This window comes from Geotrypetes seraphini, chromosome 3, assembly GCF_902459505.1.
Source record: "Geotrypetes seraphini chromosome 3, aGeoSer1.1, whole genome shotgun sequence".
Taxonomy (NCBI): Eukaryota; Metazoa; Chordata; class Amphibia; order Gymnophiona; family Dermophiidae; genus Geotrypetes; species Geotrypetes seraphini.
The window spans coordinates 233,102,222-233,115,714 of NC_047086.1; the positions used below are offsets into that span (position 1 = coordinate 233,102,222).

At 44.9% G+C, this 13,493-nt stretch overlaps 1 protein-coding gene across 10 annotated transcripts in view; it reads left to right on the forward strand.

Moving 5' to 3' along the window:
* LAMA2 (laminin subunit alpha 2) overlaps positions 1–13,493 on the forward strand; it is a 1,204,230-nt gene that overhangs the window by 1,072,718 nt on the left and 118,019 nt on the right. For all 10 annotated transcript variants that reach the window (XM_033936921.1, XM_033936924.1, XM_033936922.1 and 7 more), the window contains one exon: positions 3,464–3,475. In XM_033936921.1, coding sequence (XP_033792812.1) covers positions 3,464–3,475 — 12 coding nt within the window. The remainder of the gene's footprint in view (positions 1–3,463; positions 3,476–13,493) is intronic.

Here is a 13,493-nt window from a genome sequence, read left to right on the forward strand (position 1 = left end):
TTCTACAGCACACATTCAAAGGACTTACAGCCTTGTCAAGACAGATTGGACTTACAACAAACTGCAAATAGGACACTCTAAACCTCTTCAGTCATGGTTTTATTCTTTTAATTCAAAGTGGTTGGTTACAGGCGGATCTAAGTTCAAAAAGCAGATTTGCATGGAAAGGGCATTTTCCTTATAGAACTACCAGTAAAACATGCAAATGACCAGAATGCTGGCACGTAAGCATGTAAATGCCAATTTCCTGACTACACACTATAAAATGGCCCCTCGATGCGGTGGTGTGTAGTTTTGAAGGTAGAAGTGTGCATGGGCGGGCCACATGGTTAAATCATGTCAGCTCTAGAATACTATAATTTACACGTGCTTTTTACCAATCCATTTATATCAGTTCTATGATTGGTATAACTAGGTGTGCCTAAAATGCGAACATGTATGCGTCCTGTTGTTCTCATAGCAAGCGCCTGTTTTCCTTTGTGTGAATAGGCTCCAAACAGGCCCCTCTTCAGAATTCCCCTCTAAATGTGATGCTGGGACTATGATTCTACAAAGAGAACTCATTATGAACATTGTAACTGATTGTTTGTGTAATGAAGCGTGGAACATTAAAAGGAGTCAAGGTTTACCACAGTAAGCATAACTAACTGAAATGCAGGCTGACTTGGAGCTGGAGAAGAAGCAATGAGCCAGTGCGAGTGCTGCAGCCACACAAGACACAAATGTGGAGTGGCAGAAAAATTGTTCCCAATGCCCCCTCTTCTCTCACTGGTGATGGGGAAGCATGTAGAGCAGGGGATGGGGTGCCAGGGGATAGTCTGTGCCCTGAAAATGGCAATGACAAATCAAGATCAAGTATCCGTGTGCAGTATGGCATCATACCTTATGCTATGGGGCTCATAATAATAAAAAAAAAAATCTACAAAGTGGCCTAAATGGGTACTTCGATGATCAAAAAGCCTGATCGTCCAAGTACCCATAACCAAAGCTGGTTTTAGGCGTATCTAAAACCAGCTTAGGCCTTTTCCCTGCCTCTAAACGCATAGAGCGAAAAGAAGCATTTTTAGAGGAGGGGAAAGGGCTGGAGGTGTGCGGGAGGGGGGTTGACCTAGACATAGTCATACAGCAGGTATAACCAAAACATTTGACAGGTTGCCTAGTCGGCACTTATACGTTTTGACTTAGATCAAGTCAAAACAGGTATAAGTGCTGAAAAAGGGGCCGCTGAATTGATCGCGGCTGCCGCGATGAGCTCAGCGGTCCCGGCAACCTGTCCACCCTCCACCACAACAATCGCGGCAGGAAAGATGACTCATCTCCTCTGCCATGATAGCAATCTCGAAGTTCCGCCAACCATGGCACTTGGGATCGCTATCGCGGCGGGAGAGATAGCCAATCTCTCCTGCCACGATCCACCCCCCCCTCCCTGATAGGATCGGGCAGGAGGGAGCCAAGGCTCTCCTGCCTGACAACTCACCACCCCTCCCAACACGATCGGGGCAGGCGGGAGCCCAAGCCCTCCTGCCCCGGTGAAACCCCCTACCCCCACCTCCTCTAAGATACAGGCAGGAGGGATCCCAGAGCCTCCTGCCCTCGTCACACACACCCTCCCCATGATCCCCCCCCCCCCCGAATCCCACAGATCCTCCATACCCTATGACCCCCCCCAGGTACCTTGAGAAAGTTGGCCGGATGGACGGGTCCCAAGCCCATCCGTCCGGCAGGTCTGCCATTCTGAGAATCGGGCAGGAGGGAGCCCAGGCTCTCCTGCCCGACAACTCACCACCCCTCCCAACACGATCGGGACAGGCGGGAGCCCAAGCCCTCCTGCCCCGGTGAAACCCCCTACCCCCACCTCCTCTAAGATACAGGCAGGAGGGATCCCAGAGCCTCCTGCCCTCGTCACACACACCCCTCCCCATGATCTCCCCCCCGAACCCCACAGATCCTCCATACCCTATGACCCCCCCGATACCTTGAGAAAGTTGGCCGGATGGATGGGTCCCAATCCCGTCCATCCAGCAGGTCTGCCATTCTGAGAATCGGGCAGGAGGGAGCCCAGGCCCTCTTGTCTGGAAACTCCCCACCCCTCCCGACATGATCAGGGCAGGAGGGAGCCCAAACCATCCTGCCCTGGTGAGCCGCAACCCCTCTGACAACATCAGGGCAGGAGGGAACCCAAGCCCTCTTGCCCCAATGAATCATGACCCCCCCCCGACAACATCGGGGCAGGAGGGAACCCAAGCCCTCCTGCCCTCTTCACCCCTCCCCCACGATTGCCCTCCCCAAATCTCCGTTTGGCCCCCCTTAACCCTTCACTCCTCCCCCACCCGCGATCCCCCACTTCCGACACCCTCATGGGACCATAAGAAAGTTGTCCGGAAGGACGGGTCCCAAGCCCGGCTGGCCGGCAGGCCCACCATTCTCAGAATGGCAGGCCTTAGGGTCTGATTGGCCCAGGTACCTCAAGCCCCGTCCACAGGTGAGGCCTTAGGCACATGGGCCCAACCCAGCCAGTGTTTCTGAGTCCTTTATGTGAAATTCACTGCAGTTCCCCTCTAGGGTGCCCCACTGCTCTGTTGGGCTATCCGAGTGGCCAGGTTGCTAAGAATGCTGGCCTCTCCTATGTTGCAATGGCTGGGTTTTGTGCATTTTTCATTTGGACTTTTTTTTATTCCTGAAAATGTTTCAAATTGATAGACGCACTGAGGATAAACACATCTAGGAAAGGGCCATTTTTGAAAAAAAAAAAATGTTTTTCTGGTTTGAAAATGGTAATTTCCTCTACTGGATTTTTAGACATTTTTCCCCAAACTTCCCAAATTGAGTTTTGAAAATGCCTCTCTAAGCTACTGTGGTTCAGTGCTGTCCTGCATTTAACTGCCCTATCTAAATGAGAAAAACACTTGCAAAACAGAAGGAAGAACCCCGAGAGGACTGAAAATAGCATTAATTGAATGAAGGAAAGCTCTAAGTACCATAATCATCAGATTGCCAAATATGTGAATAAAAAAAAAATGTACACACTTGTTTGCCCCGGAAGCAATTTATATGAGAAACGCAAATATGAGATGGGAGAAGAGGGGAGAATAGCCCAGAAAACTCACCCGTTGCACAGTGAACCCCACATACAGTATATTACAGATGTCAGAGTGTTTAATTCTGTCCTATACAATTTGAATTGGTCCTCTCTCTCTCTCTGTGTTGTGATGAAACCTTAAATGTTTTAAGTTTTGCAGTATTAATGATTTTCTGGCATGATTCCTAAGCTTAAATGATTAATGCTGCCTAAAGTACAGTAATTATACGAATTAGTTGAAGCGCAACATCAATTTATGCCATCTGTTTTGCACGCCATGATTGATATTTTAGTACGGTAACCTTACAGTTTTTATAACTGATGTTGAAATTGAGCATAGAGAGTTAATACAATTTTTATTTTTTATCTTTTCCTTGCATCCAGTATGAAAGCCAGGTAAAGCTGAAAAACTCTCTCTTTTCTGCATGCCCCTTGGATGTGCATGTGTGAAGCAAGCTGGTTTTGCTTAGGCTGCTGCGCCGTGGAGGTTTCCGAGTTACATTTTACATCCAGCTGTTATCTCGGGGCCGTGAAATCAGAGAGCTGCACCTGCTGATACAACAGAAGCCTTGCCTAAGTGCTTAGTGCTGTTTTCACGCACACTGCACACACCGCACACCCCTATCACCTTCCCCCTGCAGCTGCACAGCTCATGCTGGCTTTGTTTTGCGTTAGAAACAGGAACCTTTTGGATGAGATCAGTGTCTAGTCTGTATTTAATATTACAATAGCCATTCCTGCCTAGCTTGGGCTAACTCAGTGGCTGACAACACTTGAGGGGGACCACGTGTGTTGCTGCTAGTCAGGGGAGATGAGTCTAGTTCTTTCAAACGGAATGGAGAAAATGAATGGGCTGGAAAATAAGGCTTTGTTATTTTTTTTTTAAAGTAGTTAGTATCCCAGTAAAAGGCTAGGACAGGGCTGACCAAGTCCGGTCCTCGAGATCTACTGGCAGGCCAGGTTTTCAGGATATCCACAATGAATATGCATTAGAGAGAGATTTGCATACCAAGAAGGCAGTGCAGGCAAAGCTCTCTCTTGGGCAGCCCTGGGCTAGGAGAAGCCTGTGTTTTGGATACATAACCCCTCTTCTCTATAGTCATTGTGGGCTAGGTGCTCACTTAGTTCTAAGTCCAGGTTCAATAGGCTGTATGGAAACCCTGGTATGAAAACTCTCCTTCAAATGTGTTCACGGAGACACTTCAGAGCAGATAATGTTCCAAAATAAAGCCTTTACTGGTAACTGATTGCTCAGATCCAGCAGTGCATATGGTAACAGGCAACAAGCACCATGGCAGCTTCACTGCATATAAGCATAGAAGTCAAATATAGGTGTGATCAATTTTTCTACACATGCTTCTAAAAATACCTTCCTTCCTTCTCAGGACTTTAGAAATCCCTCTGAAAGTTCACTGGCCTCTTTTCTCCTAAGGACCAATTTGCTTCAATCTCTCCTCGGGACTTTTTTTCCTCCTCTCCCATCTCTTGACTTCTACAGACTCCTGTTTTAAGCAAAAGTTGGGTAGCTCCCACCTTTATTCCTCTCTAAATTCCACATAGCCGACCTACTCAGGAACACTACTTAACTGAACACCAGGGACACCACCACTGGGACTCTTCTGCATGATTCTCTTCATCCACAGAGGGTACTAAAGACCAGAGGCAGGCTTCCTCTCTCTCTCTCTACAGCAACACAAGCAAGTTCAACCAAAAGAGAGATTACAGATTAAAGCCTTATTTTACAAAGGCGATTATCGTGGCAGGTCGCAATAATCGCTCCGACGCCCATATGGAAAGCTATCCATGGGTAAAAGAAGGATCAAGTGTGACTAGATATCCTTTCTTACACAGATTTCCCGCAAATTCTCATGAATTCTTCCTAAAAAGTCATGCTGAAATCCATTTGGGTTGAATTAAATACAAAACATTCTGCATATTACTTCAATTTTGGATTGATAATGTCTACAGCCTCTCTGGCACCCAGTCTGTTTAGGTGTCAAGATACAGCATATAAAGCACAAAGGCCCAAATTTTGTACATGACGTGGTGAAGTTATGTGGCGGTAAGCACCCTACTGCTGCCTAACTAACCAATCAGGAGCCACGTTTAAAAAAAAATGAAGACGCTGTTCTAAGGCACCAGTCTCACACCTTTGGAGGTACATAGGGATTCCTATGGATGCCTAAGGCCAGTGGGGGCATGGTTTGCCCTAGAAGTGGCTTTAGGCGTCCCTATGCGTCTCTGCAGGTATGAAACCGGTACCTTAAATGTAGGCCTTTAAAATGCTAGCCTAGATTTAAGGTGCCTGTTTTACAAAGTAGCCGCGATTCTACAAACGGCGCCAGTGTGTGATTCTACAAATGGCGCCGGCGCGTGACGTGATCAGCGGCCATTTCATAGGGGGGATTCCAATACTGGCGCCATTTGTAGAATCTGGCCCAAATTCTGTAATCCCACGTGGGCCCCCAGAATACAGAATGCATGCATGCAAAGTCTGATAATTAAATCTGCAAACTTGCCTCCATGCGCTTGCGTTGGCAGCACTACACAAACAACTCAGTAAGGTTTCATAATCTTGGTATATCAGTGTCTCAAATCTGTGTTCATGTCGACGTGTCACAGTGTCTTGCTGAGTGGCATTCATTATTGTTTCGTGTTTTTGTGCGCCTTCGCAAGAATGTCGGAATTTGAATTAGAGCGAAGAATAAATATTAAATTTCTTATTAAACTTGACAAGAGTGGAAATGAAATCAGGGACATGCTTATGGAGATAATGGCCATGAAGAAAACAGCAGTATACAAATGGTTTAAATGTTTTTCTGAGGGGAGAGAAAGTGTCACTGATGAAGAAAGGTCACAGCGGCCAGTAACGAGCAGAACTGACGAAAACATTACAAAAGTTTGTTGAATTGTGCATCAAAATCATCAGCTGACTGAGAAGCATAGCAGACCAAGTAAACATCGATGAGATACAGGAAAATATTAACTGAAAATCTTGGCATGAGAAAAGTGTGTGCAAAGATGGTCCCAAAGGAGTTCACTATGAACAAAAGCAAAGGAGAGTCGAAGTTTGCCAAGACCTTTTGGACAGGCAAGATGACATTTTGGGCTGTGTTATCACTAGTGATGATACATGAGTGTACCAATACGACCCTGAAACAAAGCATCAAAGTGTATAATGGAAGTCAGCCAATTCTCCATGACCAAAAATGCTCCGCCAGTCCAAATTAAGAGATTTTGCAAATCTTTTTTGATATCAGAGGGATTGTTCATTAAGAATTTGTATCAACTGGACAAACAGCCAAGTTTACTATTTGGAAGTGCTGAAAAGACTTCATGAAAAAGTTACTGTATATACTTGAATATAAGTCAATCCGGAGAAGGAAATATGGTTGACTCGAATATAAGTCAAGCGGCTTAATATTCAAGTGTCCTGCCCTGCCAGGTTCTGCACTCAGCCCCCTTCTCTCCCTGCCCTGCCTTGCACTCAGTCCCATTCCCTACCAGGCTGTGAACCAAGCCCCCCTCCCTACCAGGCTGTGAACACTGTCCCTCCTTCCTTCCCTGTACCCTCTTCCCCCTAAAAAGAGCCAACCTCATCAGTGATGTCACAATGGCTTGATTGTCCCATATTCCCCTCTTCCCTCTAACCCAGCCAGCAGATTAACCATTCCCCTTAACTTAAACCACCTAGTGGTAGGCCGGGACAGGAGGGATCCCTCTCATCTCCTGCCCTGGCCGACATTAATAATTACCACTAGAGAATGACACGGTGACAAAATTCATCACCGTTCCAGCCCCTGCGGATAACCGTGGGAAATAATCCCATGTCATTTTCTAGTGTCTATTTCAACCTTAGTTCTTCTACACCAGCATTCTTCAAAGCAAAGCTTGCGGGTAAGTGGTTTTGGCCATTCATACTCTGATTCTTCCCTCTCTCCTTAAAGAATGACATGAAGATGGTTTCCCGCAGTTATCCGTGGGGACGGGAACGATGATGAATTTTGTCACCGTGTCATTCTCTAATTACCACCTTCCCTCGCGTACCTGTTCCCTGGTGGTCCAGCATGTATCCCGCGCTGAAATCCTGAAGATTGTAAAGGTAGTAGCCAGCGGCGCACCCGGGCCGGCATTCAGGAGCGAGCTTTTTGTGCTCCCAGCTGGCCCTGCACCGCTCCTTGATAGGCTTCTGCAAGTTCTCGTGGGATTCATGGTTCTCACGGCAGCCTATCAAGGATCGATGCAGGGCCGGCTGGGAGCACGAAAAGCTCACTCCTACATGCCGGCCTGGGTGCGCTGCTGGCTACTACCTTTTCAATCTTCAGGATTTCAGCGCGAAATACACGCTGGTCCATCAGTGAACAGGTACGCGAGGGAGGAAATGAGGGAGGGTGGTAATTATTAGTGTCGGTTGGGGCAGGAGATGAGAGGAATCCCTCCTGTCCCGGCCTAAGGCAGGCCTGCAGGAAGTCTGGGAGGGTTTCGGGTGGTCACTGAGGGATGACCCAAATATAAACCGGGACCCCATTTTTTGGCCCAAAAATCCCGGTTTATATTCGAGTATATACGGTAGATGAAAACAAACTGAACTTTTTGCCGACAACTCATGATTCTTGCATCATGACAATGCACCAGCTCACACGGCACTGTCTGTGAGGGAGTTTATAGCCAGAAAACAAATAACTGTATTGGAACACCCTCCCTGCTCACCCCAATCTGGTCCCCAATGACTTTTTTCTTTACTCAAAGATAAAGGAAATATTGAAAGGAAGACATTTTGATTACATTCAGGACATCAAGGGTAATAGAACAACAACTCTGATGGCCATTCCAGAAAAAGAGTTCCAAAATTGCTATGAAGGGTGGGCTAGGCCTGGCGTCGGAGCATAGCTTCCTAAAGGGAGTACTTCAAAAATGACCATGGTGATATGCAGCATTTTTTCTAGGATAAGTTCGTGAACTTAATTATCAGACCTTGTAAGTTGGCTTTTACACTCCAATATTTAGGAACAACTACTCATTCCATGTTAATACCGGACATTCATTGGGCACACATAAATACTTCATTTATGTGCTAAGACAGTTGTGTGTGTAAGTTATAGAATGCTACAGAGTATGCACATCTGTAATAATCCCACGGGTAAATGCTAGCATTCTATAACTTGACACCTAATTTTAGGTGACCTGTGATAAAATGAGGCAGTTAAGAGTCCATCATGAAGACAGCCAGATCTGCATTTAGGCCCCATTTGAAATTTGTTTACTGTCCTTATCTCCTGATTAGAGGAACAATTTTGCTAAAGAGATCAGTCAGCTGGGTCTTTTCAAATTTCTAGATCCTGTGATACATCAAAGCCCATTTTAATGCTGCCCAATTCAGGGAAATTTTTTAGATTCGATTCAGCCTATTGAATCAATTTTTTGATTCGATTTGCTCTTCCTGCCCAATTGGGTGTTTTTTTCAAACATCCTGGCGGGTTTATTTTGTAGCCTTTTCACACACTCACCTTCCTTTGACCTCTCCAACCACATTCAGGTGATGTGGTATAAACAAACAAAAAAGACTTTTCCTAGATCACGCTCGCTGTTTAACACCAGCTCTGGCAGGATTACACGTGTCAAATCTGACATGTTGTAATCACTCAATAGAAAATAAAATTTTTCTACCTTTTGATGTCTGGTCATTTTATTATTCAAATTATGTTGGTCCCAGGCTCTGGTTTCTGTTTGTCTTCTGTTAATTTGGTCACCAGGGTCTCCTGCCCAAATGATATTTTCTTCTTTCTCCATGCTCACCATTCATCTTCCATCTCTGTACCTTTCCTTCCACTGCCACATCCAACATTTCTTTCCCATTGTCTACCATCTCTCCCTGCCTTGTGCCCTGGGTCAAACCTCTCTATTCCCCTCCATGCAGCATCTCTCCCTTTCTCCTCTCCATTATCATGTGAAATATTTCTTTCTCTTTTCCCATACAACATCTCTCCTTGCCCTCCATCCTATGTCCAGCATTTCTCCCTCTCTTGTCTCCATGCATGTCTCCCTCCCCTCTATCATATGCAGGATTTCTACCTCTCGCCCCTTTCTACCTCTTTGTTGCATTCCCTTCCTCTCTTCCTCTATATGCAGCAGCTTTCCATTCCTCCTATCCCCTGTGGATCAGCTTTCTGTCCTTCCCATCCTCCTGTGCAGAACTTCCTGACCATCCCTTCCCCCGAAATCTGACATACTGTTGGATCTCCTAATGCAGCAACAGCAGCGGTGGTGGATGGCTAGCAGACACAGGCTCTGAACAAGTTGTTCATGGCCTGCCCCACCAGGACTTCCTTCTGATGCATCTTCAGTGACATCATCCTTGACATGGCAGAGGGAAAGCCCCAACGGGGCTCAGAGCCTGTGTCTGCTAGCCATCCATCACTGCTGCTGCTGTTGCTTTAGTAGGCCCTGGAGGTTTATTAGGCCTCACCGGGTGGGATGGCTGTTCACTGAATCAGTGAGACCGATTTTGGGGGGAAATGAATCAATTCAAATTGATTTACCGAAGTGAATTGGTGAATCTGGCAACACTAGCCCATTTTACATAGAATGCTGAGACTGAAATTCAGACTTCCAGTTTAGCATATGCTCAATTCTGGTGGTATTTTACAAAAGGCTCTGCTGAATGTAGAGTCTCTTATAAAATACCTTTAAAAATCTACAGAAGTGTATATGCATTTGCCAGCAGACACAGCAGGAGCAGCCATTTTACAGATTATATCCATGGGAAAAATAAGAAGCATACACCCAGCAGCTTCCAAGTGGAAGTGTTGGAGTTTCCACATGGAAGCAGCAAGATTGCAACTTCCACAGCAAGTAGTTCCACTTCCATATGTAACTGTCTCATTTTATAAACCTAGATGTGTACATGTAACCACACTAAAATATAATAAACAATTAACCAAGTTTCCAAGCTTATTCAATATTTGATATACCAACCATTGACAAGTATATGGTCGGTTTACAATGCTAAAATTAGGTTAAAAGAAAAAAAGAAGCAGTATATAAATAACATAAGTGTTAGATGAGACGAAGACAAATTTGATATGAGAGGTACTGGGATAAGGGTAAGAATACAATTACATCGAAGTTGAATAAAATTTTTAAAAGGAAGGAAAAAAGGGGAGGAGGATAAAAACTAGGGAGAGGATGTCACTTCTTAAAAGCGGTTATCTTTCATCGTTAATCTTTGCAGGAGAGGGATCCTATCTCGTGTTTAGGTATGTATCCTGAAATAAGAAGGTTTTGAGTTTGCTTTTAAATTTGTCAAGGGATTCCAGAGAGCAGGGGCTGTAGCGGAGAAGATGGTATTTTACGTATAGAAAAGTTCTGGTTAGTAGATCTCAGGGCCCATGAGGTTGCATAGGGGATGAGATATTTATCTAGGAAGGCTGGGGAGTGGGTGAGTTTGATTTTAAAGGTGAGTAGGAGTATCTTATATGTTCGGTGTGGTACTGGTAGCCAGTGGGCTTCACGGAGTAGCGGAGTGACATGGTCATATTTTTTTTGCCTTGTGAATGAATTTAATGGCCGTAATTTTGGATCAATTGTAGTCGACGGATTTCTTTTTGAGTTATGCTATGATATAATGAGTTGCAGTAATCAATGTGTGAGATGGTCAAGGAGTAAATTAGAATGTGAAAGGAAGGGGGCTTGAGAACGTACGTTATCGAATGAAATAGTCTAAGTTTATAGAAGCATTTTTTGTTACTATTATTATTTATTTTTACCAGTCTTAGTCAGTGAGCTAATTTGGTCGTGGTAATTGAGGTCTGACCCAGCAGCGGCAATTCTTATGTTCTCTTATCTTTGTCTAGGATGAATTTGTGTATAAACACCGGTGGTTTAGCAGTTAGCTTGCACTTTAGTAAAAGACCCCCTAAGAAGTGAGGCAGCAATTTTTAAAACTTTTCTTCATTTTGGAGGCAGAAATAAAAAATTGGGTGTATATGTGACCGTACATATGTAAAAAGGACTAAAATATCACAGTTTACATCTGTTCTCAGCGCCCAAAATTAGGCACTTCCTTATAAATATATCCCCGAAATGGCATAAAATAAACCCCGATGATGGATAGCAAAATCAAAAACCATTCTGCTTTGCTTGCTGGGATGCTTTACAGCTTATGCATTACTGAAAATATGCTGTTATAAGCTATGCTTTATTTTTAATTTTAAGAAATATGACTACAACCAGATGCAGCTTTGCTTCTCATGCCAACAGTATATGATAGTTGTGTGCACCTTATCTAGCATTATTTTTGCCTTGTTCATTATCATCCTGGTTATACTATAATTTTTGTTGAATAGTGTAATAGTGATGATGAAGGAATCACCCATGTGTCCTGTGTTAAAGTGATGGAACTATAACTAAGGGCTCCTTTTACTAAGCTGTGTTACGGCTTTAACGAGCACTACATTGTCCCGCGCGCTATACCTTAACCCCAGCATTGAGCTGGCGTTAGTTCTAGCCGGGTAGCGTGCTGTAATTTCCTGCGTGCGCTAAAAACGCTAGCGCAGCTTAGTAAAAGGAGCCCTAGACTTGTTATGTTTTCAGAGTTGAGGGCATGTTTAAGCCAAAGTTTTCTCTTCCACCAGGTAGAGAAGATGGTTAGGAATAGGGATTTAGTAACAGCCAGAAGGAAGGTGCTCATTTAGCTACAAGACCCGGAATTTGGGACGCAAGAGTTTACTGTAAACCAAGTGGACACAACCTGCATCATCAGATATCGGCCAGCAATCTTAAGTTAGACACCCCAAGACAGAGAAGGGAGCGTTTTTCAGAAGACTGGCTATTTTTAAGATATTAAACAGTGGGCAACTATTAAGGAGTGTGTGGCACAGTGGTTGGATCTACATCCTGAGCACCCTGGGGTTGTGGGTTCAAACCCCGCACTGCTCCTTGTGACCCTGGGCAAGTCACTCAGTCCTCCATAGCCCCAGGTACGTTAGATAGATTGTGAGCCCACCGGGACAGAGAGGGAAAATGCTTGAGTACCTGATTGTAAAAAACCGCTTAGATAACCTTGATAGCGGTATATAAAATCCTAATGAAACTTGAAAACTTGAAACTTTACACCAGTTATTGATAACTAGGTCTCAGCATAAAATAGGATGAGTAATAGTAAAATAATATGTTTTAATGGTAGCCCACTTTTATAACTACACACTTAAGTCTGGAACTATACATACAGAGCCTAGGTATTCCCCCTCTCAACAGTCATAATCACCCCAAGACCAGCCCACCCGGAATAATTGTAGTGAATGGGTTATTTGAAAACTTCCCACCTTCTCTATGGGTTAGATTCAAACAGTTTTTATTGATACACATATCATCAAATACAATAACACAGCATCAAAAAACATCAATATGCATCAATATCTCTATGGGTTAAAGTACCTTCCATATGTTCTCTGAATTTGTTTGCTTCTCAGGAACAACTGTGCTGTTTTGACTGCAGCTGGCTGCTTTTTGGCACCCTCTAGAACAGTGGTTCCCAACCCTGTCCTGGAGGACCACCAGGCCAGTCGGGTTTCAGGATAGCCCTCATGAATATGCATGGAGCAAATTTGCATGCCTGGCACCTCCATTATACGCAGATCTCTCTCATGCATATTCATGAGGGCTATCCTGAAAACCCGACTGGCCTGGTGGTCCTCCAGGACAGGGTTGGGAACCACTGCGCTAGAACAGGGGTGTTAAACTCAAATACACAGTGGGCCAAAATTAAAAACTTGGACAAAGTTGCGGGCCAACCTAATAGAAACATAGAAACATAGAAGATGACGGCAGAAAAGGGCTACAGCCCATCAAGTCTGCCCACTCTGCTTACCCACCCCCTGTCTATGCCCTAATGACCCAATTTCCTTATCTTGACCCTCGTAGGGATCCCACATGGGTATCCCATTTATTCTTAAAGTCTGGCACGCTGTCTGCCTCGATCACCTGCACTGGAAGCTTGTTCCAATGATCAACCACTCTCTCTGTGAAGAAATACTTTCTGTTGTCGCCATGAAATTTTCCGCCCCTGAGTTTGAGCGGGTGCCCTCTTGTGGCCGAGGGTCCCTTGAGAAAGAAAATATCATCTTCCACTTCGACACGTCCCGTGAGGTACTTAAATGTTTCAATCATGTCTCCCCTCTTCCTACTTTCCTCAAGAGTGTAGAGCTGCAATTTGTTCAGTCTCTCTTCGTACGAGAGACCCTTGAGCCCCGAGATCATCCTGGTGGCCGTCCGTTGAACCGATTCAATTCTGCGCACATCTTTACTGTAATGTGGCCTCCAGAATTGCACACAGTACTCCAGATGAGGTCTCACCATGGCCGTGTACAACGGCATTATGACTTCAGGCTTTCGGCTGATAAAACTTCTATTGATA